The sequence below is a fragment of the Hemiscyllium ocellatum genome, chromosome 28 (genome assembly GCF_020745735.1).
Source record: "Hemiscyllium ocellatum isolate sHemOce1 chromosome 28, sHemOce1.pat.X.cur, whole genome shotgun sequence".
Taxonomy (NCBI): Eukaryota; Metazoa; Chordata; class Chondrichthyes; order Orectolobiformes; family Hemiscylliidae; genus Hemiscyllium; species Hemiscyllium ocellatum.
In genome coordinates, this window is record NC_083428.1 from 13,546,381 (window position 1) to 13,573,672 (window position 27,292).

Below are 27,292 nucleotides of genomic sequence, written 5' to 3' on the forward strand. Positions count from 1 at the left end.
TGGACAAGCACCAAAAGGAACTAAGGAAATCTGTTCTTTTTCACAATTACTGAAATTGAAGTCAACTAGTTTTAAGCTAATTTATAATAAGTTATCTTCAGGTTCAGAATGTTCAGTTTCCACTGCTCTTTGAGATAATTAAAGTGACATCACTTGTAGTGAGGGCGCTACAAAAGATATGCAAAGTTTTATCTTCCCAAAATAAATGGGTTTTCAAATTGGAGTGAAGACTTCTTGAAATTTAATCAGAAAGTAGCAAAGCATTCAACACGACAAGGCAACTACTAAGGGCCCAATGGACAGCGCATAAATGATTGGATTCCCACAAATGTAACATTCAATTCAATTTTAGCAGATCACTTCTGCAAAATAAATCTTGTTTAACAATGTTAAACTCAATTAGTTCACAGAAAGCCAACAAGATGCATGCTGCGAGGCTCAGACACTGAAGCAGACCATATCCAAATGCATCAAGACCTGGACAATGATTCAGACTTAGACTGGCACATGGCAAATAACATTTGTGCTACAAAAACATCAAGCAGTGACCACTTCTACCAAGAGAGAATCTAACCGTCAGCCCTTGGCATTCAATAGTGCTAGCATCTCTGACTTGCCCCATTAGCAACATACTAGGGTTATCATGGATCACAAATTGAACTGGACTAGCCATACAAAGATTGGATAAAAAGCAGGCCAGAGGCTAGAATCCTAGTGAGCAGCTCACCTCCTGACTCCCCAAAGCACATATCAGTAGTTTAATAGCAGACTCATTTACCTGAACGAGTATAGCTCCAAGAGTCAAGAAACTTAATGGGCGGCACAGTGGCAAATGGGCAGCACGGGGACTCAATGGTTAGCACTGCTGCCTCAGTGCCAGAGACTTGGGTTCAATTCCCGCCTCAGGCAACTGTCCGTGTGGAGTTTGCACATTCTTCACGTGTCTGCGTGGGTTTCCTCCGGGGCTCTGGTTTCCTCCCACAGTTCAAAAATGTGCAGGTTAGGTGAATTAGCCATGCTAAATTGTCCATAGGTGAAGGGGTAAATGTAGGGGAATGGGTCTGGGTAGGTTGGTCTTCAGAGGGCCTGTTTCCACACTAAATAATCTAATCTAATCTGAAAAAAAAAAGCTTGACCTGAAGCAGGACAAGGCAGCCCACTTAATTGACATCATTATCCACCACCTCCTCCAGTGATGCTCAGTAGGAGCAGTGTGTACCACCTACAACATGTGCTGCAAGACTCTTAGAAGCTAACAAACCTTGGGCCAGTTCCATCCAGAAAGTCATGGGCAACAGATATATGGGAATGCCACCAGCTGCAAGCTCCCCTACAAGTCACTCGCCATTCTGAGTTGGAAATTTATCTCCATTACTTGAGGCCAATTCTGAAACTCCTTTTCTAATAGCATTGTAGGAATAGCTACAGAAATGCACAGCAATTCACCACCACCATCTCAAGTGAAACTATATGTTGGCAATCAATGCTGGCCCAACCAGCAATACTCACATTCCATGAATAAATATGAATTAAATGCCTTCTCAAACAGTTGTAGAACTGACAGTGCAGTACACCCACAGCACTGTTACAAAGGTGGGGGGGGGGGGAAAATTGAATCAGGATTTTGATCCATTAACAGTGAAAGAGCAGCAATATAGTTCCAAGTTATGATTGTGTGGAACTTGGAAGGGCACTTGCAGGTGGCAGGACTCCCAGGAATCTGCTGCTCTTGTTTTAAGTGGTACAGGTCACAGGTACTGTCAAGAGTACCTGGGTGAGTCACTACAGTGCCTCTGGCATACTTTGCCTTCTTTGTCCTGATGGTGCCTATATGGGTATTGCTGGAGTTGCACACATCCAGGGAAGTGTAGAGTATTACATCCCTCCACTGATTTGTATCTTCTGAATGGTGAACAGACATTGTGGTACAAATGCTCCTAAATATTGCAAAATCATTCACAAGCATCCCTAACTCTAATCTATGATGGAGGACAGGTCATTGATGAAACAGCTAAAAACTAGGATACATAAGAATATAAGAACTAGGGCCAGGAGTACACTATCTGGATGTTCAAGCCTGCTCCACCATTCAATAAGATCATTGCTGATCTTTTTGTGGCCTCAGCTTCACTTATTCTCACTTTCACCAAAACCCTTTATTCCTTTACTGTTCAAAAAATTACCTTAGCTTTAAAAGCATTTACTGTCAAAACCTCAACTACTTCACTGGGCAGGAAATTCCATAGATTCACAACCTTCTGGGTACCACTCTGAATAACTTCCAAAGTCATACTAGAGGACTACGACTGACCCCTAACCACAACCACTTTGCTTTGTGCCAAGGTTGGCTCCAAGCAACAAGGAACTTCTCTGCTGATCTGAAATCCTAATGACAGGTTCTGCTCAGGCTCTTGGATACCATACTTAGTCAGATGTTCATTGGATATCAAAGGCAACTTCTGTCACTTCTCCTAAAGAGTAAAGCTCTTTAGTCCATGTTTGAAGCAAGTCTGCAATGAGATCAGCAGGTGTTAGGTCTTGTGGAACCCATATTAAACAATTTGTTCTGGTCAATAAATGCTAGAAATTATGCTTAATAACACCAACTGACATCTCATTACTTGGTTGACGAGATTGTAGTTGGCCAGATTGGATTATTCTTGCACATAAGAGTATGTTAATTTCTTAAGTCTCTTTCACTTGTAGTAGCAATGAACAGGTCCAAGTTCTCTGCAAAAGTTGAAAATTTCATAAACGGACAGAATTGGATAGTCAATGCTTTTGGACACGTCACATATTTTATTGGCCAAATCTGTTGCTATCACAATCTTTAGTAGAGTGGCTGTCCCTTTATTTCCTTATGTGAAATGGAAATCAGACAGAAAATTCTCAATCTGTGAAATAATTGGAACATTGTTAAGAAAATCAAGTATCTGAAATCTCCAAATGGACTACCAATAATAATTCACCAGAATTCAAAACTTTATCCATTCAGGAGCTACGATATCTAGTTCAAGACTGTAATTTGACATTGAGAAAGCAAGAGTCTTATGCTATATCTTTAACTAAGCCCATATATTTTTAATAGTAAAAAATGAGGTCTGCAGATGCTGGAGATCACAGCTGCAAATGTGTTGCTGGTCAAAGCACAGCAGGTTAGGCAGCATCTCAGGAATAGAGAATTCGACGTTTCGAGCATAAGCCCTTCATCAGGAATAAGAGAGAGAGAGCCAAGCCGGCTGAGATAAAAGGTAGGGAGGAGGGACTAGGGGGAGGGGCGATGGAGGTGGGATAGGTGGAAGGAGGTCAAGGTGAGGGTGATAGGCCGGAGTGGGGTGGGGGCGGAGAGGTCAGGAAGAGGATTGCAGGTTAGGAGGGCGGTGCTGAGTTGAGGGAACCGACTGAGACAAGGTGGGGGGAGGGGAAATGAGGAAGCTGGAGAAATCTGAATTCATACCTTGTGGTTGGAGGGTTCCCAGGCGGAAGATGAGGCGCTCCTCCTCCAGCCGTCGTGTAGTTGTGTTCTGCCGGTGGAGGAGTCCAAGGACCTGCATGTCCTCGGTGGAGTGGGAGGGGGAGTTAAAGTGTTGAGCCACGGGGTGATTGGGTTGGTTGGTTCGGGCGGCCCAGAGGTGTTCTCTGAAGCGTTCCGCAAGTAAGCGGCCTGTCTCACCAATATAGAGGAGGCCACATCGGGTGCAGCGGATGCAATAGATGATGTGTGTGGAGGTACAGGTGAACTTGTGGCGGATATGGAAGGATCCCTTGGGGCCTTGGAGGGAAGTGAGTGTGGAGGTGTGGGCGCAAGTTTTACATTTCCTGCGGTTGCAGGGGAAGGTGCCGGGGGTGGAGGTTCCTGAGATGCTGCCTAACCTGCTGTGCTTTGACCAGCAACACATTTGCAGCATATATTTTTAATATCCCATTGAAATACTGATTGACACCAATTTTGATGATTTCACACAGTATTCCCTTATTATCTCTTTCCTTTATACTGTACACCAGAACCTATTTTACCAAAATATATGATAGGTATTACAACGGTCTTGATAAAGTGACTTAAACAAGCGTCATTCTTCACAATTGTATGAACAATTTACTCAATTGTTACTGTCTATTGAACTGTAATGGCATAGGATTAATGATCTGCCATTTAAGGGAACCCCAACAGAAAGGTCATCTCACATAGGCATTGTTTGGGAATTCAAGATTGGCAACAAACTTGAGGAAATGATTGCAAGTTCTGTGAAGTGCACTTGACAGACAGCTATTGATGAGGGTGGAAATAGATCTATATCAAAATGTAACAAGTCTCTATTTTTCAGTTCTTTTTTGTACCATCACACTTCAGTCTATGTAGAATCTGTAGATTATATTATTTAATAAAACCAAACCGATACTTTAGATGCAGCCCAAATTCAGTAGAGTTTGCAATAGATTGCCTTTTTACCCAAAAAGGCATTGCTGAAAACAAGGCACATTTCGTAAAACCTCTGAGATTTCATGCAATTGTCCTTATGATTATGAGCCAAAAAGAAACAACACTTGCACTGTATTGTTCTGATGAATGCAAGACAAAAGATTTCAACAAAGTCTTTTTTTTTAAAAACAATACTCAAGTTTAGTACATCCAATAACTTTGCTTGCAAAGTAGGCACATTAAAAATTGTATAAACAGGTGAAATTTTATGCTTCCACATTTTAAAAATAAATAATACTATATAGAACGCATCACACTATCCAACTTACAAAGGTGCCATATGCTAATATTTCTGATCAATTTCAAAATAATCCAACACAGCCTATCTTGCAGAGCAATGGGAAGTAAGGAGTCAATTAAGTCTAAAGCCAAGTCATACCAAAGAACTCTCAATACAAAATTTGATTTGTTTGAGACATGGAAGTATCATGTCATTTTTAGAGATTTACAAACATATTAAATGATTAAATTTGAAGTCTATCAACAGGGAATAGGACACATTGGTTCCAGTGGGTTTCACAAAGTTCTTCAGATTTTGTTATTTAAATCAAAGGAATGAATTCAAAGTTTTTATTATAATTATTTGCAGTACATTTTAGCCTCCAGCATTGCACAAAAGATTAAACTAGAAGTTGTTGCTCATGTTTGAATTTGGACCCTCATCATTTCAGTTTGCTTTTTCTATTTGTTTAGAGTCATAGAGATGTACAGTATGGAAACAGACCCGTTAGTTCAACCCATCCATGCTGACCAGATATCCCAACCCAATCTAGTCCCACCTGCCAGCACCCAGCCCAGATCCCTCCAAACCCTTACCCATCCAAATACCTCTTAAATGTTGCAATTGTACCAGCCTCCACCACATCCTCTGGCAGCTCATTCCATACACGTACAACCCTCAGAGAAAAAGTTGTCCCTTAGGTCTCTTTTATATCTTTCCCCTCTCACCCTAAACCTATGCCCTCTAGTTCTGGACTCCCCGAGCTCAGGGAAAAGACTTTGTCTATTTATCTTATCCATGTCCCTCAATTTTGTAAACCTCTAAAGGTCACCCCTCAGCCTCCAATGCTCCAGGGAAAACAACCCCAGCCTGTTCAGCTTCTCCCTGTAGCTCAGACCCTCCAACCCTGGCAACATCCTTGAAAATCTTTTCTGAACCCTTTCAAGTTTCACAACATCTTTCCGATAAAAAGGAGACCGGAATTGCACGCAATATTCCAACAGTGGCCTAACTAATGTCCTGTACAGCCGCAACATGACCTCCCAACTGCTGTACTCAATACTCTGACGAATAAAGGAAAACATACCAAATGCCTTCTTTACTTTCCTATCTACCTGCGATTCCACTTTCAAGTAGCTATGAACCTGCACTCCAAGGTCTCTGTTCAGCAAAACTCCCTAGGACCTTACCATTAAGTCCTGCTAAGGCTTGCTTTCCCAAAATGCAGCACCTCGCATTTATCTGAATTAAACTCCATCTGCCACTTCTCAGCCCATTGGCCCATCTGGTCCAGATCCTGTTGTAATCAGAGGTAACCCTCTTCGTTTAGGTGTGAGTCAAGTCTAAAACCAGTTCAGAGAATGTAGTGCTACGTTGGATTTCACAATTTGTGGTATGTGGATGACCCCATTAGGACGTCTACTGAGGTCAAAATGACAATTACATAATTAAAGCAGTTATAAATATAAGTTTGCGAGAGCATTCAGAGATCATATTCATTGGCTTTAGAAGTCTTGCGAGTCTCGAATCCTGGTTTCACTCAAGTTGCTCCAAATGAGTCATGTACTTACTATTTAGCAGAGTCTGACAATTGATACTCTCGCCTTCGATCATAGCATTCTTGAATTCCTGGATCATTCCACAGAGTTTTTATTGCACTTGGATATGGACTATTGAACGATGCTACTTTTTCTACATCAACCTCACGAATCAATTGTGCATTCGCCTAAAGAACAAAAATGGAAAATATAATTGGTTCCCTACTTGGCTCTTCAATAAAAGGAATTGCCATCTACAGAGGAACCTCAATTATCCGAAGGACACGGGCAGGGAATATTTCAGTTGGTTGATCGAATTCTGGATAACCGAATGCCAGATAGCATAGTTTAACTGAGCATCGGGATCTTGTGATCTTGCCGGATAATCGATATTTGGATAATCGAATGCCAGATAATCGAGGCTCCTCTGTATTGTTATCCATCATCAAGCTAAATACATAAGGCACTGATTATGTAAAAGCAAAAACTAAGCATAAAACCATGAATGATAAGGACCACTCCTCTGACTGCAGGATAGGCAGATATTTACTATCTAACTCCACACCCTGCTCTCTTGGTCTTAAGGTTGAAGACACTTGTATGTCTGACATGTTCTAATCCTGTGTTAAGACCACTTGCTCTGAACTCTTACAATCTCAGTCAGGATCACCAAACTTATGTTACCATGTGGTTAGGGACCAGTATCTTTTTAGGTTTAAAAAAAAGTTGAAGTTTGAGCTCCATCAAGGGAATAAAGTGAATAATTAAAATGAACTCTATTAGGTACAGAGTTAGAGGTGTAAAACAACATGTGACTTATGTTCTAATATCCAAAATTAATCAGACAAATGTGTGTCAAAGGCAAACCATCCAGGAAGGTAGTGGCTTGATGGCTCATTGCTGGAAAGGTAATCCGAAGACTCATGTTTTTTGGACTATTGGCTTGAATCCAAACATGGCAGATGGTGGAATTGGAGTCCAATAAAAAAATGTGGTTTTAAAAGTCTAAAGATGACCATGACACCATTGTTGTCCGCTGTAAACACTCAACTGGTACCCTGATGTCCTTTAGGGAAGGAAAACTGCCATCTTCATCTGGTCTAAACTGTGTGCGATTGCAGATCCACGGCAATGTGGGTGACTCTTGACTGCACTCTGAAATGGCCTAGCAAACCACTCAGTTCACAGGCAAATAGGGACGGGCAACAAATCACCCACATCCCATGAATTTTACTGTTTGTACAAAGAACAACCCATGGATCACTTCAAGTAACATATGTGGTCTCAACGGACTCCATGGATTTCTTTGCAATCTATCCAGATGTTAAGCAACCCAATCTTGGCCTCCTTTATTGGGGATTACAATTCCTCACATCTGAAAATCCATCCTTGAACGCTTCACAAAGCTGCTGGTTACGGACTGTTTTAACTATTATTCACCTTCCAGTGGTTGACTATATTTCCCTGTACTCTACTCCTTTGAATTCTCGAAACTGCACTCTAACACCTATGCACAACACTATTCAAACTCTTCGCAAACTACTAGTTTCATAAAGCTGATGCTGACCTTGCATTTCTGTAAATCCAATATTTGCATGGTTCAAATACCATATGCGGTCTGCCTTCTCTCCCATTTTTAGCTACTAAATGACTCCTGGGCTTCAATGAGCTCCCCACTCTTCACAGCAGTTCGCAATTGTAGTAACACTTTCTTTGGCTGCTCTTTCTCCCCCCAGAACAGATTCAGCAACATTCTGCCATGTCCTCAATTCTTCAGAACATTTCTCAAGCTAACAAGACACATCTGCTATATGGAGACTTTTCCTCTTATAAGTACTTGACTAAGCAACAGCCTGAAGGGAGTGACTTTCTGCTTTGAACACCTGACTAGATTCAACTCTCCCTTCAGGTCCTCCTCAGTACCAAAGTCTCCTCTTTCATTTCAGCCTCCTTAATAGAAATGCACTACTATTTTAACGTGTAGACCCCTCAGCTGCTTAAAGACAAACACACAAAGCACACTTAGCCTATCATGGTACCATTCTGCATAATGCCAGAATTCACTGCTGGAGCCTGAAGCAATGCAAGTTCTTAACAATTCCATTACCAAAGAAAACGCTTTTCTTTTATTCTAACAAATCCGTTATAAACACTTTTTATCCACCCCTCATCAATCTTGCAAATACAAAACAATACAAGCTAAATTTACACAATCTGCTGCACATTTTTAACATGTGCACCATATCCCTTCCAAGTTAAACCATTTTGCTTAAACTAGAATATAAATTCAAGTTACTGTTGAACAGTACTCTTTTCTTTAAGTAAGTATCTGTGAAAGAATTCCTGTTGACCATTTTGGAACTCTGGATTCAAAATCTAGTATCAAATCCAAAATTCAATGGAATCCTTAAACAAATCTGAAATTAGGGAAAACATGGTAACAAGCATTCACCAAACAATCAGTACTTTTAGCCATATGTACATTTCTTCTCTACTTGAAGACATTTTTCAACATAACTTCAAACAGTGTACATCTATGATTTAAACTCATGAATATTAGGCCTCAATTTCTTTATCTCATCAGCATCGGAGTTTGAAAATTCAAGGACATGATATATTTTCATTATAGAACAGAAAGTTGCTATCTTTTAAAAGGTGGATGCCATTGATCTGGTCATAAGTATTGCAGATATTCAATTAAACTAAACACCTAAAGAACATATTTTTAATGTTACAGGGAATCAACGACTAACATTGTTCCTTTTAGAGGTGCTTCATGAAATTGAGTTATTTGAACCAGAAATATCACCAAGTATCATGATTTATACTAATCCAATTTACTGCAATAACGAAACTGACCGAAATGGGGTAATTTCGCAGTGACCACTCCCCCTCTGACATGCAAACTTTCCCTATGGTGCATCACTGCCTCAGGTCTTCACCAGGATTTCCCCGCTCATCAGCCTCCACACTGTCCTGCAAAAAACACTGCCACCCATTTAGCCAAGATGCTACGTTGGATGCAGGAGGGATCCCACCCAGACACGCTTGCGCTACCTCTCCCAACATACAATGTACTGGCTATTGTTGAGTTTGGCAAGGGCGCTGTTTCAGCTGTGCTCAGCACCCCCACCCTCTCCCTGCCACAGGGAACTGGACAGGTGTGCCTCCTGCCAACAAAATGAACAACAGCCATCAAACTCCATCTAGACCAAGTAGCTATCATTCCAAAACCCAGATAACTCCTCCATGTTTCCCAATGAGCTGTGTGTCATCATCCCAAGGCAGGAACCTTAACCTTGTGACACTGGCCAACACCACAGAAGGAGAGAGAAATAAATGCTAGTAAATCCAACCACGAAGTAGTGGTGAGAAGGGAGAGGACGGGGAAATAACTGCAGCCAACCAAGAAGCACAGCCACACTGAGGTGAACAAGGTGGCAACGGTACCCTAATAAGTTACCAAAGAACAAATAATGGCCGGAGCAGCTGGTCCAGAGTCTAACGAACAAGAGTAAACCCCTTTAGCACAGATAGCCAAACCACCACCCTGGCTCCACTCGGAAGGTTTACTGCAGGGAGCACACTAAGTAGAAGTTTTCTTTACTATTTTTAAACATAATTTATTTTAACTGTTACTTCATTTAGCAACGTAGAAATTTAGTCGTTTAAGGCATGGGTGGTAGTGCATTTCAAAGTAGAGTGCACCAGTGTATTTTAAAAGCATTCTAAGGAAGATCTTGAAGAACCTCAACTCTGGTTTTAACATTAATCTCTATAGAAACCAATGCTTCACTTAAAGCCTTTTCAATTAAAATTTTAATTTTCAGGAACACAACTCTGATTTTAAATGTGAACTCCCTGTACAAAAGTAGTAATTTCTAATTTAAACAGGCAGATGTAGACCAAATACTAGGTGTCGGTGATACTTAGTTGCGAAGCAGACGGGTTTGGCAACGAATTTGATTGAAAACAGATGGAATTCAAGATCAAAAGAACTCGCACTTTCAAGCTGGAAATATACAAAACAATAACATTTAGTAAATGTTACCTCTTATGGGAAAATTGCCAGACAGTGATGAGAAAAAACAGTACACCCCTTGCAAGAATTAATTTAAAAAGAGGAATTAGTCTTGATTCCGAAAGCAGATTGAGTCTCAAATGATATGATCAATTTTTAAAGGGGAATTTGGTAATTTCTTGCTATGAGGAACTAAACTGACAGGTAAAACAGGGTGAAGAACTAAGAGATTAGCAATGATTCTCTAATTTACACTCCCTTGAAATTTAACTCCCAGCTCTGAATTCAGGATCAATACTTGGAATGTTTTAACACCATTAACATCACTATTGTTACTACTGTATTAATAAATCTAATAATGTTTTACAGGTCGACTCAAATTACCTCTTAAATACAGTTGACTCAGTAATTGGTTGGTGCAATCACTTAACCTCACCTCCTCTCAATAAATAGTAAACTCACAAGCAGGGACAAATTGTGTTTTTTTTTCACAAAGATTCTTGCCAGATCTACTCCAGTTATAGTAATTATCAGGTCTCGACAACTAAGTTTTGGAAAGCTTTGGACTTGTGGAGATCTATTAACTAACATACAAATTACAAGAAAAATCATTAAACCAGACATCTTTATAGCAAGAATGAAAAATTATCTTCCAGCCAACTTGCTGATGAACTTTCCTTCACTTTAGTGCCTGATTTATGTAATGCCCTCATATCCTTACAATATACTGATCTGAACTGGATTGACAAATTCCCACAGAGAAAAGCTATCCAGAGTGCCTCACGAAGTAGCATCAGAAGACAATGAGTAAAATGGCTATCTTCAGGCACAGCCCATATATGCAAGGTATCTGAGTAGGTCAGTAGTAATCCAATAAATGTAGGGGAGCTAAACCCTCATGCTCAAATGCAAGCGAATGTACTCTGCTTTTCATTATTACCTAAACCTCAATGAATGTGAAGAAAAATAACCTGTCAATTTGTTAAGATGATATTAAAGCAGGCATTTAGTATTGGTGATGACCTTAATGCCAAATATTAGTAAAAAAAATTTTTATGAAGTCAGAAATTGAACATTATTTGAAATGAAGAAATACTTGGAATTTTTGCTCCTGAATACAGCTACTTACTAAATTTTTTAAAAATGGTTAATGTCTCTACACACAGATAGTTCAATGTCAAGCAGTCAAACCTAATTTCTGAAGAGAGCATTATACAAATCTGTACATTCTTAAAACTTTGCATACTTGTGCAACTGTGACGTATATATGAATATATTTCACAGGAGGGATAAAGAGCAAAATACTGCTAGCTTATATCAAATTCCTTAATTTCTGAATATTTGTTTCAGACTCAAATGCACCAGTACACCTTTTTCCAAGTTGGTCATCCAACTCTTAATATTCAGGTCATTTATCTATTAGATGGACTATAAGCCAGAGAGATTAGACAGGGAAGAACATCAGGCTATCCATTTATTGGAAGTACAAATTTTTAAGAATAAAATTATTGAAGTTAGATGGTGGCTGTTTTACAATTATGACAGGAATTGGCTGGAGAGGCCGGAAAGAACAATGTCTGAAAGCATGAAAACACCATCTGGCAGCACCAAACATAAAACATTGATGAATTTGTTCTAATTGTACTATAATAAAAATGTTTAGTGTTCTTGTCAAATTTATTAGTTCAGCTGAATAGATAGGTTTATCACAAATGAGGTACAACTTGGAGGTTTCAAAACACTTGCACCTCCCTCCATTTTTTAATTATTATTAATTTTACACTTGGTAGAGTGCAAGGATGGTGAAGCAAAACAAGGCCTGGTGTTAATATTAGCATTTGGCATAACTTTAGAAAAAGAAAATATCCCTGATAATATTGAAATAACAGTGTTCAAAGTCAAAGCCAAAAGTCCTTTCAATTGCATTAACAATAATTAAGAAATAAGGTGTAGCGACATTTGAACAACATGAAATCATTATGGTGTTCAAGGAGAGAGTAAGTGACTCAGAGTTGGTAAGGAGAAACTGAATTTCTGGGCCTTGTGGCAGACTTCTACCGCTCCAGAATCAGCTTGTTCACCCAAACATAGTGCAGCTAATCATATCGGACTTCAGTAAAGTTCTGAGTCTGAATTCTCATCATCTCTCACAAATGGAAAGATGCTAACTGGAAGTAATTGTGTCAGTGTGTCTTAGCTGCAGTATCTCCAAAGATTAGATAGCCTTTGGAGACTCTTTGCTTAATTTCAGGCAAGAAAGGTCAGTTAAACAGAGGATACTCATCTAGGGCTGTACTGCATTAGACTAATACGAAAATTCTACCAATACGTCATCGAGTTCATGAAACAAATCCTTTAAACAGTGCAACCTGAAACTGGTTTTACATATCGAACATTCCCAAGGATTGAAAACAGGAATAAGAACACAATCAAATCTCAAACTGATCTTAACAGACTGCAATTTTTACAAGATTATTAGAATTCAGATTCCTATAGTCTATCCTCCATCAAACTGAAGTCATCCAAAAGACTAATGCTCATGTCTTAACTCTCAGCAACTCTTGTACTCCAAATCAGCTTCTGGACCAGTAGTGGCTCCCAAAGAAGCAATGTCTTGATTTTAAAATTTGCATTCTCATCTTCACATTTCTCCATGACCATGCCCCGTCTTTACATTCTCCTCTAATCCACAACCCTCAAAGATAGCTGCAATTTTCAAATTCTGGAGTCTTGTGCAGTACCAATTACAATTGCTTCACCTTGGTTAGCCATGTCTTCAGAAGCCTAAGCTCAAAGCTCTGGAATTGCCTTCCTATATTGCCCGACCTCTCTCCCATGCACAACCTGTGAAGAGAAGAGATGGCATAATAGGAATGACACTGCTGTAATAATTCACAGGCCCAGACTCTGGAAATGAGTTCAAATTCCACCATGACAGCTGGTGCGATTTGAATTCAATTAAGATATCTGGAAAGGAAATGGTGTCATGAAAAACGGAGATTGTTGTACAAACCCATGTGGTTCATTAATTGCTAGCTTTGAGATCTACTCTCAATTGCCCTGTGAAATAATTCAACAAGCTACACTGAACTGGCAATGGGTAACAAATGCTGAACTTGACAGCAACATCCACATCCCATAAAAGAACTGATCTACTACTCTAAGCAAGCTTTTGATCTGATAATTTCTTCAAATGTGTCTTCGTGTACAAGACGCCAGTCAGAAGTCCCATGACATCAACTTATAGTCCAAGTTTATTTGAAATCACAAGCTTTCCGAGCACTTCATCTGACGGCGCTTCACCTGACGAAGCAGCAGTGCTCTGAAAGCTTGCGATTTCAAATTAACCTGTTGGACGATAACGTGGTGTCATATGACTTCAGACTGTGTCCAGCCCATTCCAACAACATCAGCGCCACATCAGAAGACAGAGATCTGTGGATACTTATTTGAAAGTGATGCAAAATCAGGTGTCAACCAGTACCCTTTGTTTTCTGCCGCTGAGCAAGTTTTGAACATTTAGCAAACACACACTGCATCCTGCTACAAATAAGGGGTCCATCCGATGCCATTCAATTTCATAATTAAACTCTATGCTAGAACTTGATCACAACCTCGGCTGACACCAGATGGCGTCATCTCTATGTCTGCTGCTCCAGTGGTTCAGATAAACATTTAAAGTACATATTGCACTGTTCAAACAGGGGCTCATCTCATAGTCTAGCTAATATCTTTTCCTCAGCCAATAACACCAACCATTTACTGCTGTTAACAGGACCTTACAGAGTAAGTTGCCAGAGGACTATAGAGCTGCTCTTATAGAGAATTTAACCTGAGGGTCACCAATCCTCAGGGGAGGGGAAAGGATGAGAATCAGGGATCTTCAAGGTAATCTCAACTGACATGGGAATTAAAGCCATTCCAGCTGCATCGGTACATTACGAACCAGCTGAGGGGCCAAATGTTTAATTATTCAGATTAAGTGCTACAAGATATGAACACCCAATAGTTATGTTAGCTTTTAAGGATTTGTGAAATCCCTATATATTTAGGGATGGAGTTTCAGAGCCACAAAGTCATGCTGCAGCTGTACAAGACACTGGTATGGCCGCATGTGGAGTACTGCGTGCAGTTCTGGTTACCGCACTATAGAATGTGGAAGCTTTGGAAAGGGTTCAAAGGAGATTCATTAGGATGTTGCCTGGTATGGAAGGAAGGTCTTACGAGGAAAGGCTGAGGGAATGGAGGCTGTTTCCATTGGACAGAAGGTTGAGAGGTGGCTTAATTGAGACATATAAAATAATCAGAGGGTTTGAGAGGGTGGATAGTGAGAGCCTTTTTTCTTGGATGGTGAAGGCTAACATGAAGTGACAAAGCTTTAAATTGAGGGGTTTCTTCTTTACTTAGGGGCGTGGAACAGACTGTCTACAACAGTAATAGATTCACCGATGTTAAGGGTATTTAAATGAGCAATGGACCTACATATGGATAGTAATGGAACAATGCAGGTTACATGGGCATCAGATTAATTTCACAAGTTGGCGCAACATCAAGGGCTGAACATCAAGCGCTGTAACGATCTATGTTTAAATCCCACTAACAGTTGAAAAGTTAGAATTCAATTTGAAAAACTTGCAAATAATACTAATCAGGAAATTCTTGAACTTTTGCAAATAGTCATATGATTTGCTATTGTCCTTTATGAAGTTAAAAACCACACAACACCAGGTTATAGTACAACAGGTAAATCTGGAAGCACTAGCTTTCGGAGTGTTGCGCCTTGATCAGGTGGTTGTGTAAGACAGAATTTAGAACAAAAGTTTACTGTGATACAACTGAAATGATATATTGAAAAATACTTGGATTGATTGTTAAATCTCTCACCTTTTAGAATGACCATGTTAATTTCAATTCTTTCATATGTAAATCCCAAAACTTTTTTAAAGTTACATTTTCAAGTACTTTAAGAATGGGTGCCATGTCAGCTCAGATAATGCATTGAAGGTTTAAAGTTAAAGTCTGTGTCCCAATGTTCAAACTAAATCTATTTCTAAAAAAGGGATTTACAGAATCTTACATGGATTCGTGCAGTTTTTCAGCAAAATAAAATGTAATTCCGCAAGTACAAATTCACCCCACAAATGTACGTGTGTTTACGCATGTGGGTGCGCCTGCGCACGGGGAGGTGAGAGTATCTATGAGAGTGTGCATGCGTGTGCCTGAGTGTAAAGGAGTATACGTCTGTGAGAGGGTGCATATGGGGTGGTGTGAATGTGAGCTTGTATGAGACACAGTCTGAGACTGTGTAGGTCTGCACTGCAGGTGAGAGGGCCAAAGTGCATGAGAGAGCGAGTGTGAGAGCGCGAGTGCGTGCGCGCGAAGCGCAGTGGGGTCAGCTCAGAGTGACATGAACCCAAAGACCTGGTTGAGGCCATCCCCATGGGTACCGAACTTTGCCATCAGCCTCTGCTCGGCCACTCTGTTCTTTTGTCTGTCCCAAAGTCCACCTTGGAGGATGGTCACATGAATGTCCCAAACCGCTGAAGTGTTCCCCGACTGGGAGGGAACACTCCTAGTTGCTGATTGTTGTGCTTTGTCCATTCATCCGTTGCCGTGGCCTCTGCTTGGTCGTGCCAATGTACCATGCCTCAGGGCACACTTACCTACAGCGTATGAGATAGACAACATTGGCCGAGTTATAGTACCTGCCGCGTACATGGTGGGTGGTGCACCCACATGTAATAGTGGTATCCATTTCAACATTCTGGAATGTCTTGCAGCATCCACCGTGATAGGGTTGTATGTTGACCTGAAGGCCGGGCAGTTAGGAAGGCCTTTAGGAAAGAAAGCTATGACACACCAAGGATGACACCTACAACCAAAGGCTTTGCTGGATGACTTCAGGCAGTAATATCAACATGCTAATGGGGAAAATCAAGAAAAAGACCACTGCCATGTCATAAAGCAAATTACAGATGGGCAACAAAAGCCAGCCCTGCCAGCAACGATAACATCCAAAAATGGATGAAAATAATCCACACCAAAATGACATGATTCATTCACAAGGAAACAAAGCCAATTCAAACATTACCTAAAATATTATTACAATCTCACTCCACATGGACAGCTCTGTTAGTGTCTCTGCCCATGTTTGGAGACCGGAGTTCAATTTCGACTGCTCCAGGTGTGTAATAAGGTCCATGAACAGGCTAATTAAAAATATCAACACTGGTGATGCCTTCATGACTAACTGGGGCCATATACTGCAATGAATCACAGAATAATTACAGTACAGGAGGCCATTCAGCCGATAATGTCTACATCAGACTTCCAAATGAGTAGAGTCCCTCCTGCTATAACGCGTGTTTCTTCAACATGTTTGACAAGTAACAGTCTAAATTCTTCAAACATGAGCTTACCTTACTTGGATTGGCTATAACGCAGTTCAGGCACCATTAGCTTAAATAACATGGCCGTTACACGATTTTCTTATTTTGAGAGATCAAGAACGAACAGAACTATCACGTGATATCAGAACCCACTACATTTAGCATAGAGTCAGATGTACCGCACAGATACAGACCCTTCGGTCCAACTCGTCTATACCAACCAGATATCCTAGATTAATCTAGTATCATCTGTAAGCACTTGGCCTACATCCTTCTAAATGCTTCTTATTCATATACCCATCCAAATGCCTTTTAAAATGTTCTAATTGTACAGCCTCCACCACTTCCTCTGGCAGCTCATTCCATACACGTACCACCCTCTGCATGAAAAAGTTGGTCCTTTGGTCCCTTTTAAATTTTCCCTTCTAAATCTTCCCTTCTCACTCTAAACTTCTGCCCTCTAGTTCTCGACTCCCCCATCCCTGGGAAAAGACTTTGTCTATTTACCCTATCCATACCTGTCATGATTTTATATACCTCTAAGATCACCCTTCAACCTCCAAAAGGTCCAGGGAAAAGAGCACCAGCCTATTCAGCCACTCCCTATAGCTCAAATTCTCCAAACCTGACAACATCCTTGTAAATCTTTTCTGGACCCTTTCAAGTTTCATAACATCCTTCCGATAGGAAGGAGACCAGAACTGCATGAAATATTCCAGAAGTGGCCGAACCAATGTCCTGATCAGCCACAACATGACCTCCCAAACTCTTGTACTCAATACGCTGAGCAATAAAGGAAAGCATACCAAATGCCTTCTCCCCTATTCTATCTAACTGCGATTCTATATTCAAGGAGCTATGAACCTGTACTCCAAGGTCTCTTTGTTCAGCAGCACACCCCATTAAGTGTCCGAGTCTTGCTCTGATTTGCCTTTGCAAAACGCAGCATGTCACATTTATCTACATTAAACTCCATCTGGCACTCCTCAGCCCATTGGGATCTTGATCAGATGGGCCATTGTACTCTGAGGTAACCATCTTTGCTGCCAAATATACCTCCAACTTTGCAGTCATCTGCAAACTTACTAACTATACCTCCTACGTTCATATCCAAATCATTCAAATAAAAGACTTGGCGTCATTCTCCTTCTATTTCCCCATATCTCTGCACATTAAATGATTCAATGAACAGAAACAATGTCTCTCAAGTGTCTGAATTTGCCTGCCTCCACCATTGTTGCAGACAATGCATTTCAGACCCTAATACTTGCTGTGTGAAACAGTTTCTTGCATGAAATCACTAAATCTGCTCTCTCTCATTCTTGATCCTTTACAAGTGTCAATCGTTCCTCCTGTCTTCACTGACAAGACTACTCAGAATTTTGTAAGTTTCCATCAAATCTTCTCTTTGCCTTCTCCTCTCTAGTGAAAACATTCCCAACATTTCCAATTTATTCTCATAACCAAAGTTTCTCATCCTTGGAATAATTCTTGTAAGCCCGTCTTAAGATCTCTCCAATGCATTCACATTCTTCCTACAGTGTGGCGCTCAGAGGTACACACTATATTCTGGATTTAGTAACAAGTTCAGCATAACATTTACGTTCTTCTGCATACTCTTTCTTTTCCCGGCTTTGGACTCAGTGCAGACCCAGTGCACTGGCCACCTGGATCGATATGGCGGTCTCTCAGCCCAACACGGTCTCAGTGTGGACTTCCAATCTCGAGGTGATTCCTTGATGTGTAGTCCAACAGTGACTAAGTACTTAAGAAAACTGTAATGTTTGCACTTATAAGCTTTTGTTTGTTCATTTGCTTAAAACTAAGAAGATGTCACTGTATTACAATTACTGCAATCTTTTCTACCTTCTTAAGATTCTGTACCTAGGTACATGTCACTAAGATGGTGCCATGTGTGGCAAAATTATGCACTTTTCCTTGTACTTATGTATTTTTGTTTTTAATTAAGTACATATGACAATAAAACCAAAATCAAAAACCTATCCTACTACCTTTTATTAACTTCCACGCACATATATTCAAGTCTCTGCTCCTGCACACAATTTACAGCTAGTTTAGTTCATAATGTATCTCATGTGCTTTCTACATAAATGTATCACCTCAACTTCGTTAAATTGAACTTCAATTGCCACAACCTGCCCACTCCACTATCGTTTCAAAATCCTTTTTAAGATCGACATTGCTTTTCCCAGTGTGCAATGCTTCCAAATTGCATCCTTAGTGATCAATACATTGGTCAATCAATGCCTGACATCATCTGATTTTAAATTCTACTTACCAATTTGAATGATTACTGTTCAGAGATAAATGCAAACTGCATAAATTCAAAAATCTCTATTACCATGCTAATTTGAATTATTCATCACATGGATCAATTCTTGATGAAACAGGTTTCTGATTTCAGTGATATTGACACTTTAAGGCATGAGGTTTAAGGTGACGCAAAGTGTCACTTTCCTACTGTAGGAAGGGGGAGCAGATTATTCAAAAAAAGTCCAATCTAATTTTGTGCAGTTCCTAGCATTTACAAATAATATTAGCAAAAACTTGGGTGTAAGTTTGCTATCTGCTAGGAATAACAAAGACAAAAGGGAACTTTATTTTCATCAAGAGGAAGAATCATTAAAGAAAATGATTGACAAAAGTGAAAGTCTGTGGTGGGCGAGCTTTGAGATTGTTCTTTTTATGGCAAAAAGTGCAGTTTGCGGACATTGACAGTTGAATATAAATTACTGCAACAAGTGCTCTACCTGCTTTTAGAAATTTACCTTATTCTGCTCATATTTGTATTGGATTTTAAGGGTTTCCATGGCTCTGATCATGGATTGCATGGCAGTGAATATATTCTGGTAGACTAACTTCGTATAGCTCCGTTTGTCTTCATCTGAATAGCCACTCCCATGTATAATTCGCATCTGTTTAATGAATGTACTCTTGCCACTTTCACCAGTACCTAGGAAAGAACAATTGCACAACATCAGCAAACAGACTGAAAATTTGAATATTTCACCATATCATTTTTACTTCAAACCCTGTGGCATGCTGATTACATTTATTAAAATCCATTCCATAATGAAGACATCTTTACTAAAACATTTAAATGAAGAGTAAATTAGAAACATAAGAAAGTAATGGGTTGAAATTAATTTTAGTTTAGCATGCACATTGATGAAAATGTTTGGGGGGTGGGGGGGGGGGGGGGGTGGAAGGACAGGAGATGTTGTAATGGAGAGCATGCAGTGTTGAAGGGGTAAAAAATCAAACCAACTCTGGCATATTTATTTCCTCCTGATCTAACTGCTCAGCTGCCTCAGAGACATAGGATTCTGACTTTTCTTCTAGAAAATACATTAATATATTAAAAGCATTTTAAAGACAACCAAGAACAAATTCAGTGATCTAAGAAGTTCAAATAGTAAGATATTATGGTTAGTTTTCTTGTACAGTAATAAACCAGGATGGTGTATATTCATAAGATTCCAGAAGAACAAATTTCTGTTACCACAGTACACTAATCACTCAATTTTGAGCATTGAAAAAAATCAACTGGCTGTGTAAACACCACAAATTCAGTTTCCCAGCATGCCCTGGAATAAGGCAAATACACCAACTCAGTCACAATGTAACGTGAAAGCTTATTAGAAATAAAGTTTAAATGTCCTTTGTACAAAGGAGAAAAGTATTTTTTTAAGCACCTACATGTGGGGAAAAAAAACAAATCAAACTATTTTGCCCAGATACCCATTTGTTTTCTGTAAGTTTTGATTTACTACTGCCACAAATTCAATTAAACTACATTTATACACAATGATACCTTTGGTTGGGATTTTGGGCTAGTAAGAACACTGACAAAATTCTAACCGTACATTTTGGACGCTTGAAAATCTGAAGAGCTACAAATCTGAAATATTCTATTTTGAATTACAAGAGACATTAGAGAGGGGTTGACTAACTAAGGTAGGGTGAATGGTGACAATATTAAAGGTCGACAGCATTTGCAACAGTCAGGGTCATGGATCAGAAACTCAGTGTAGGGTCAAGTGGATTGCTAACAATCTTCACAGTTTATTCTTTTGTATAGGATGTGGACATCATATACAAGATTAATTCTTATATCCCATCCCTTGAATTGAGTTGCTTGCTGGGTCATTTTAGGACCGTTAAGAACCAACGGCACAACTGTCAATTTGGAAGATCCCAGCTGATGGCAGTACTGACTAAGTCAGATAGAGTGAAACCTGGCTCGATAAATCACAGGTTTTATTTTTGCAATTTGGTTTCTGTGGAGATCAGTCACTGACCAATTTCACACAAGTCTGTGAATGTTCTCAAAATAAAACAGCTTCATTACACGAAGAAAAAAATGAGATAATTTAGAAAGATCTTAAACAGCAAAAAGAAAAAGGTAACCCTTTTCCCAGCATTATCCTTCACAGACAATCAACCCAGTGAAGTATCACTCTTATTTCATGCTTTAATTCAGTCAGAGTCATACAGCATGGAAACAGACCCTTTAGTTAAACCAGTCCATGTTGACCATTATCCCAAAGTGAACTACTCCCATCTGCCTGTTCCTGGCCCACACCCCCCAAACATTTCCTATTCATGTACTTAAATGTTGTAACTGCACCAACATCACCCACTTCCTCATGAAGTTCATTCCACATGTACTATTCTGGTTTTTTAAAAATTGCTCCTTATGCACTTGTTAAAATCTCTCTCCTGGCACCTTCAAAATGTGCCTGTCTTCAAATCCCCCATCCTAGAGAAAAGACAATTACCAATAACTCTGTCTATATCCCTCATTATTTTGATGTTGTCTCTCAACCTCCAATGCTTCAGTGAAAAACATTCTAGCCTTTTTTTATAACACAAACCTTTCATACCTGGCAACATCATGGTAAATCTCTTTTGAATCCTCTAAAGCTTAATAATATCCTTCTTACAACTGGGTGACCAGAACTGGGCACAGTATTCCAGAAAAGGCCTCACCACTGTCCTGTCTACCTCAACATCACTTCCAAATTCTTCTACTCAAAGGACTGAGCAATGCCAAACACCTTTTTAAACCACCCTGTCTATATGTCATGCAAACTTCAAAGAATTATGTGTCTCTGCCCCAGGTTCCTTTATTGTACAACACTACTCAAAACCCTATTAATTTCTTAGCTAAATTAAAGTTGCAAGCAGTTCCTTGCACCATAAGACCATAAAACAGGAGAAGTAGGTCATTTTTTTTCAAATAAGGTCTACTTCACTATTCGTTCAGATCATAGCTAATCTGATTTTCCTTAATACCACATTCCTGCACTATTCCCATAAATCTTGATTCCCTTACTGATTAAAAATCCATCTATTTCAACCTTTAATAGACTTATGATGCAACCTCAACAATACACTGCTGTGAAGAATTCCATATAGTCACTAGTTTAAGAAATTCTCTCATTTCTGCCTAAATGGGTGACACTTGACTCTGAAATTAAGATCTCTGATGCTCTCTGCATCTACCTTATCAAGCCCACTATTCCATCTGCCAAATCTTCAAGTCACTTAACCTGTCAATATGCTGGGTGACTGTCATCCTTGCTCATTGCCTATCCACAAACTTGGCTATAACATATTCACTTCCTCATCTAAGTCATTAACATATATTGTAAACAATTTGATTCCAGTGCTGATCTCCATGGCACCCCACTAGTTGCAGATTGCCATCTTCAAAATGCCCCCTTATTCTAATGCTTTTCTATTCATCAGCCAATTCTCTACCCATGTTCAAGTATTGCCTCCAGCACCATATGCTCTTAGCCTATTAAGTACCCCAACATGCAATATCTTATCAGACAGTTTCAGAAAATCCAAATATATTTTACCCTCACTGCTTCCCTTTATCCTGCCTATTCCTCCCTCAAAAAGTTCTAATAAATTTATCAGGCATGTTTTTCTAATCATGAAGCAATGCTGCTGCTGCTTGGTTATATTAGGCTTTTCTAAATGCTCAACTATAAAATTTCCTTTCATTGAATATCATTTTCCAAACAACAGATCACTATGGTTAGCTTTTTTTTAAAATCATCTTTCCTTTTCAAAAAAGGTGCTACTTTGACAATTTTTCTATCATCCAGTACTTTTCCAGAAACTAAGAATTCTTGCAAGAGTTTCACCAGTGAAGCCTCTTTCTTTGTAGCTTATTTTAATACGTAAGGATGCAACTCTCAGATCCAAGAGACTTAAGTGTTTCGCCCCATTAGCTCCCTAGTACTTTTTCTTGTGATAGGAAGTAAATACAAAACCTTTTTTGCTGCTTGATTTTCATTATTTTTGGAATGATAATAGTGCATTCCATTGTGAAAACATAGCAAAGCACTTATTAACTCTTCTGCCATTTCCTAGTTCCCTGTTGTTTCCCCAGCCTCATTTTCCAAAGGGATCTAGGTTCACTCTGGCCTTGGCCCCATCATAATTATAACAGTTCTTCGCGTCCACCTTGAGATTATTCATAAACTTATTCTTAAACTTTGTCAGTTTTCTCATGGGTTTTCTCAGTTGTTGTTTCTCCCAGTGATTCCCAAACACTAGATAATTCACTGACGTTCTTAACTGCACTTTAAAGTCCTATCTACATAAATGACAGGAAAAGGTTTAAAGACTTCCTTCTTCCTATGAAAGCCTAGACTACCACAAACTAAACTACTTTTCTGCTGGTGGTATAAAACAGCTCTACTTGAAAGAAACCAGATTGTGGCCCTTGGCCTGTTATTCTGCACGTCAGAGACTTTTGACTTGGTAAGCGTTATGAATCAACTCTCCAGGTAGTTGATCCAGTCAGTGAACTTAACACATGCTTTCTTGAAATTATCTTCGATCAGCATTCATAAAGTTATTCTAAACAGTGAGCTCAAAGAAATAAGTCACCTTCACAGAACTAAAACAAAAAAATCTATTTACTTTTCCTCTACATTAGAACCAAAGTTTCCAAATAATAATATTCTACAAAAACCTAGATCACAAGCGACGGATGAGCCGGATCAGGTGAAGACAGCAAATCTCCCTTCCTGAAGGGCTTTATTCCAACAGCTGTGATTTCTTAAAAAAAAACCATCAAAAGTAATGTTGAGGCACCATTATTGAGACTAGCTTTCCATTTCAAATTTATTGATTGAACTATTAATTGTTTTTTATTTCAATTTCACCAGCTTTGTCATGCTACTTGGCATACCCAAGAGCATTATTCGGAGCCTCTAGATTATTAATCCAGTGGTGTTACCACTATTCCTACATTATCACAGTTACTGCACTTTAGAAGTATTCATTAGCTGTGAAGCCCCAAGTATGTGAAACTTCTATATAGAAACAATTTTGTTTCCGGAGATTGTAAACTGCTTCAGGTCAAAGTGAACAAATCTTTTCACTCAAATTCTGATCTAATGGATTTTTACAAAATTATTCATGAGATTTTCATGTCTCTACTAATTAAGGACATTGCCTATCCTTACTTGCCTTTGAGAAGCTTGAACTTTGCAATTCATGTAAGGTAGGTGCACCCACAGTGCAGGGAGGAACAAAGTTTCAGGTTTTATACAAAGTGGCAATGAAGGAACAGTGAAATAGTTAAGTTCTTGGGAGATGGTGGCATGGCAGTAATATCATTAAACTCAACAGTGGCTACAAAATTACCCAATCATTGTCAAAATCAATCTGGTCCACTGATAACCTTCTAGTAAAGCAATGTATGGTCCATCTCAGTCTGACATACATGTGACTCCAGACCACAACATTGTGGCTGACTCATAACTCTCCTTTGGAAAGTCACTCCATTGTACCAGACTGTACAAGTCAAAAAGGAGTAAAGCCATGCAGATTGCCTGCATTCAATCCAAGCACAGGAAATAGTAAGAGCATGCACTATGCTGTAAATTGCTTCCTATTAACATCTGGAGGTTGTGTCAAAATGGGGAAAAGTGTCCCATGGTCAAGTAATATCCCTACACAGTCGTAATCATCCAAAAGTCAATAGTCGGAGGAAATTCAGATGGTAGAAGCATAGCAAAAGGTAGGACCAGTATGTCTTGGCTGTAAATGAGGGGAAGGAGGAAACAATAATAGTCAAGAGATACCCACAGTGAGTTAAGGCCTTTTGCAGATGAGTGGAATCAGCTGAAATCGATGCCTGGGCTCAAAATGTGCATGGACTATAGGTAGTTCTAGGAACAGTCTTAAGGGAGAGTATTAGTGGGTGCCTTAATGGCTCACATTTTCCATCAAAGAGCTAGGGGAATTGACCTCAAGTACACATTTATCCAGGACCAGCAGAAATTGTGGAATGGCCTAAGCAACAAGTAAAATGCATCAAAGGATTCAACAGTGGAATAAATGGGATGCTGGCAAAAAGCAGCAAAGCATATCATCCTGTCGCAGCAAAGAAGAATTCACAGCAGAGTTGGAACTAGGAGGGACAGATCAATAATATCATAGCAAACATTGGCCTACTACTCCTACCTTTCAGCCCCTCTGACCTGTTCTGCCATTCAATGAGATCAAGGCTGATCTATAGTCTAACTCCATATACCTGCCTTTGATCAATATCCCTTAACTTATTCACTGAACAAAACTATATCCATCTCAAATTTAAAAATTAACTGATCCAAAGTACTGCAGTTATGGAAGAGAGCTCTAAATATCTACCAGTCTTTGCGTATACAAGTGCAAAACAAAAAATTCTCAGGAGCAAAATGGAAGAAAGGTGACCAGATACTGCACTCAAAATTGGTCAAAAAAATACAATTTCTGATGAAAACAGCAGGAATGGTAGAGATAACAACAATGGCGCAGAACACAGCAACGGATTGCCCAGGAAAAAGTGTCCAGGTCCCAATCAACCATAAAATAAAGCATAGAATCAACAGCAAACTAAAGTAGTCATAACCTCAGCAGGTTAGCAATAGACTCTCAGGTAAAACTCTTAAAATTTATAATGGCTGAAGGAGTGGGGCAAAGAGTAGCTGATTCCAACTTCCACCCTGACAATTTCTGGATTTCTGTACCAAATCAAATTTTGAATATAATTTCAGATGTTACAGCATATAGTACAAAGGAAGAACCAGAGAGAGTTAAGATGAGCTGTGTGGTCTACAGAGTTACTATTAAAGCTGTAGCTCCTACAGATGATTGGACTAAAACGCAATTATTTCAATGGTTGTTAAAGCAGCACAATGCGGTGAACAAGAAAGGAAGGCTAAGAGGCAAGGAAATGGTAGCTATTCCTAAGAGTCAATAAAAAGGGTCTCAGCAAGAGATTTGAGCATTCATTACACAGGTCACTGAAACCTAGTGAACAGGTGCAGATAATCCAAAGGGCTAACACAATTCTAGCATTTATCTCAAAATAATTACAATACAAATGAGGAAATAATGCTTCATTAGCACACAGCCTTGGTCAAACCACATCGGGACTACTGCATTTAATTCTAGATATCAAATTTTAGGATTAATACCCGGAAAGGGATAAAGAGCTGATTCACTAGAATCACCAGGGTTTAAAAAGGGTAAATCTTTTAGGAAAAGTTATATAAAATGAACTCACAAACTTGAATTTAAATGTTTGAAAAGTGATTGAATAAAATATTTAAAAGGGATTCAACAAGTCACAGACAGATGGAGGAACTTCCAGTGGGTAACAAAACAAGGGTGCATAAAACCAAGACACTTGAGCTGGGCCACTTCAAAGTGAAATCAGGAAGCATTTTTCTCCCTGTAGGGGGACCTCGACTATTCGAATGAAATGGCTGGGCGCTACTTCGTTCAGATAAATCGATTATTCGGTTAATCCATTAAATACCTTTCCACTGGGGCTCGGAGTTTTTAAACTCTGCTCCCCGTTCAGGAGACTGCAGCAGCACACTGCGCACGAGCCCCCGCCACCAACACCGCCCTACAGAACGCAACACGCAAGCTCCCACCCCCTCCCACCGACCCCAACCAATAACATGCACCCCACCCCTCTCCGGGGTAGCCGGGCTGGACACCAACAAGACTGCTGTTGCTTTGTGGGCGCACACACGCACTTTTTACTGCAACGTTTTGACAGGTTCCGTGTTTGCCCTGTACAGGACAATTTTGGAGAGATTATCTGGGGAGGGCGGGATTAGGGTACACCACTCTGTGTAGAGGTAGAGGGAGAGAGGGGGTAGAGAGAGAGTGAGAGAGCAGGAAGTTAGTCATTTCAATACGGCACCTGTTTAATCACTAGGAAGATACAAATTACATGAAGGCAGATGGGATTAGTTTAGAACGGCATCATGGTCAGCACAGACACTGTAGGCCAAAGGGCTTGCTCCTGTGCTGTATTGAAGAGGAGTCACCAGACTCTAAATATTAATTCTTCTTTCTTCTGACAAATGTTGCTAACCTGAATTTCTCCAGCAATTTCTCTTTTTCTCCTGTGTGTACTATTGTACCCAAGGCTCGTATAGTCCCAATTCAACCAGTTGTTGGTAGCATTTTTAAGCGCACTTATTCCAAGTTAGAATGCTTGTTCCAACATGTCTTAAATTTGGAGTCTTGCATCTTGCAACACTGCCTGTCTCTTTTCGCAGCTTGGCTAGCCCAGAAGTCCCACTCAATGCT

General features: G+C 39.7%; 1 protein-coding gene across 1 annotated transcript in view; it reads right to left on the reverse strand.

Moving 5' to 3' along the window:
- The window catches only part of LOC132829128 (guanine nucleotide-binding protein G(q) subunit alpha-like), a 112,197-nt gene that overhangs the window by 20,150 nt on the left and 64,755 nt on the right, over positions 1-27,292 (reverse strand). Inside the window, exons 2-3 of the mRNA XM_060846451.1 lie at positions 19,438-19,622; positions 6,272-6,426 (exon numbers count right to left, since the gene is read on the reverse strand). Coding sequence (XP_060702434.1) covers positions 6,272-6,426; positions 19,438-19,622 — 340 coding nt within the window. The remainder of the gene's footprint in view (positions 1-6,271; positions 6,427-19,437; positions 19,623-27,292) is intronic.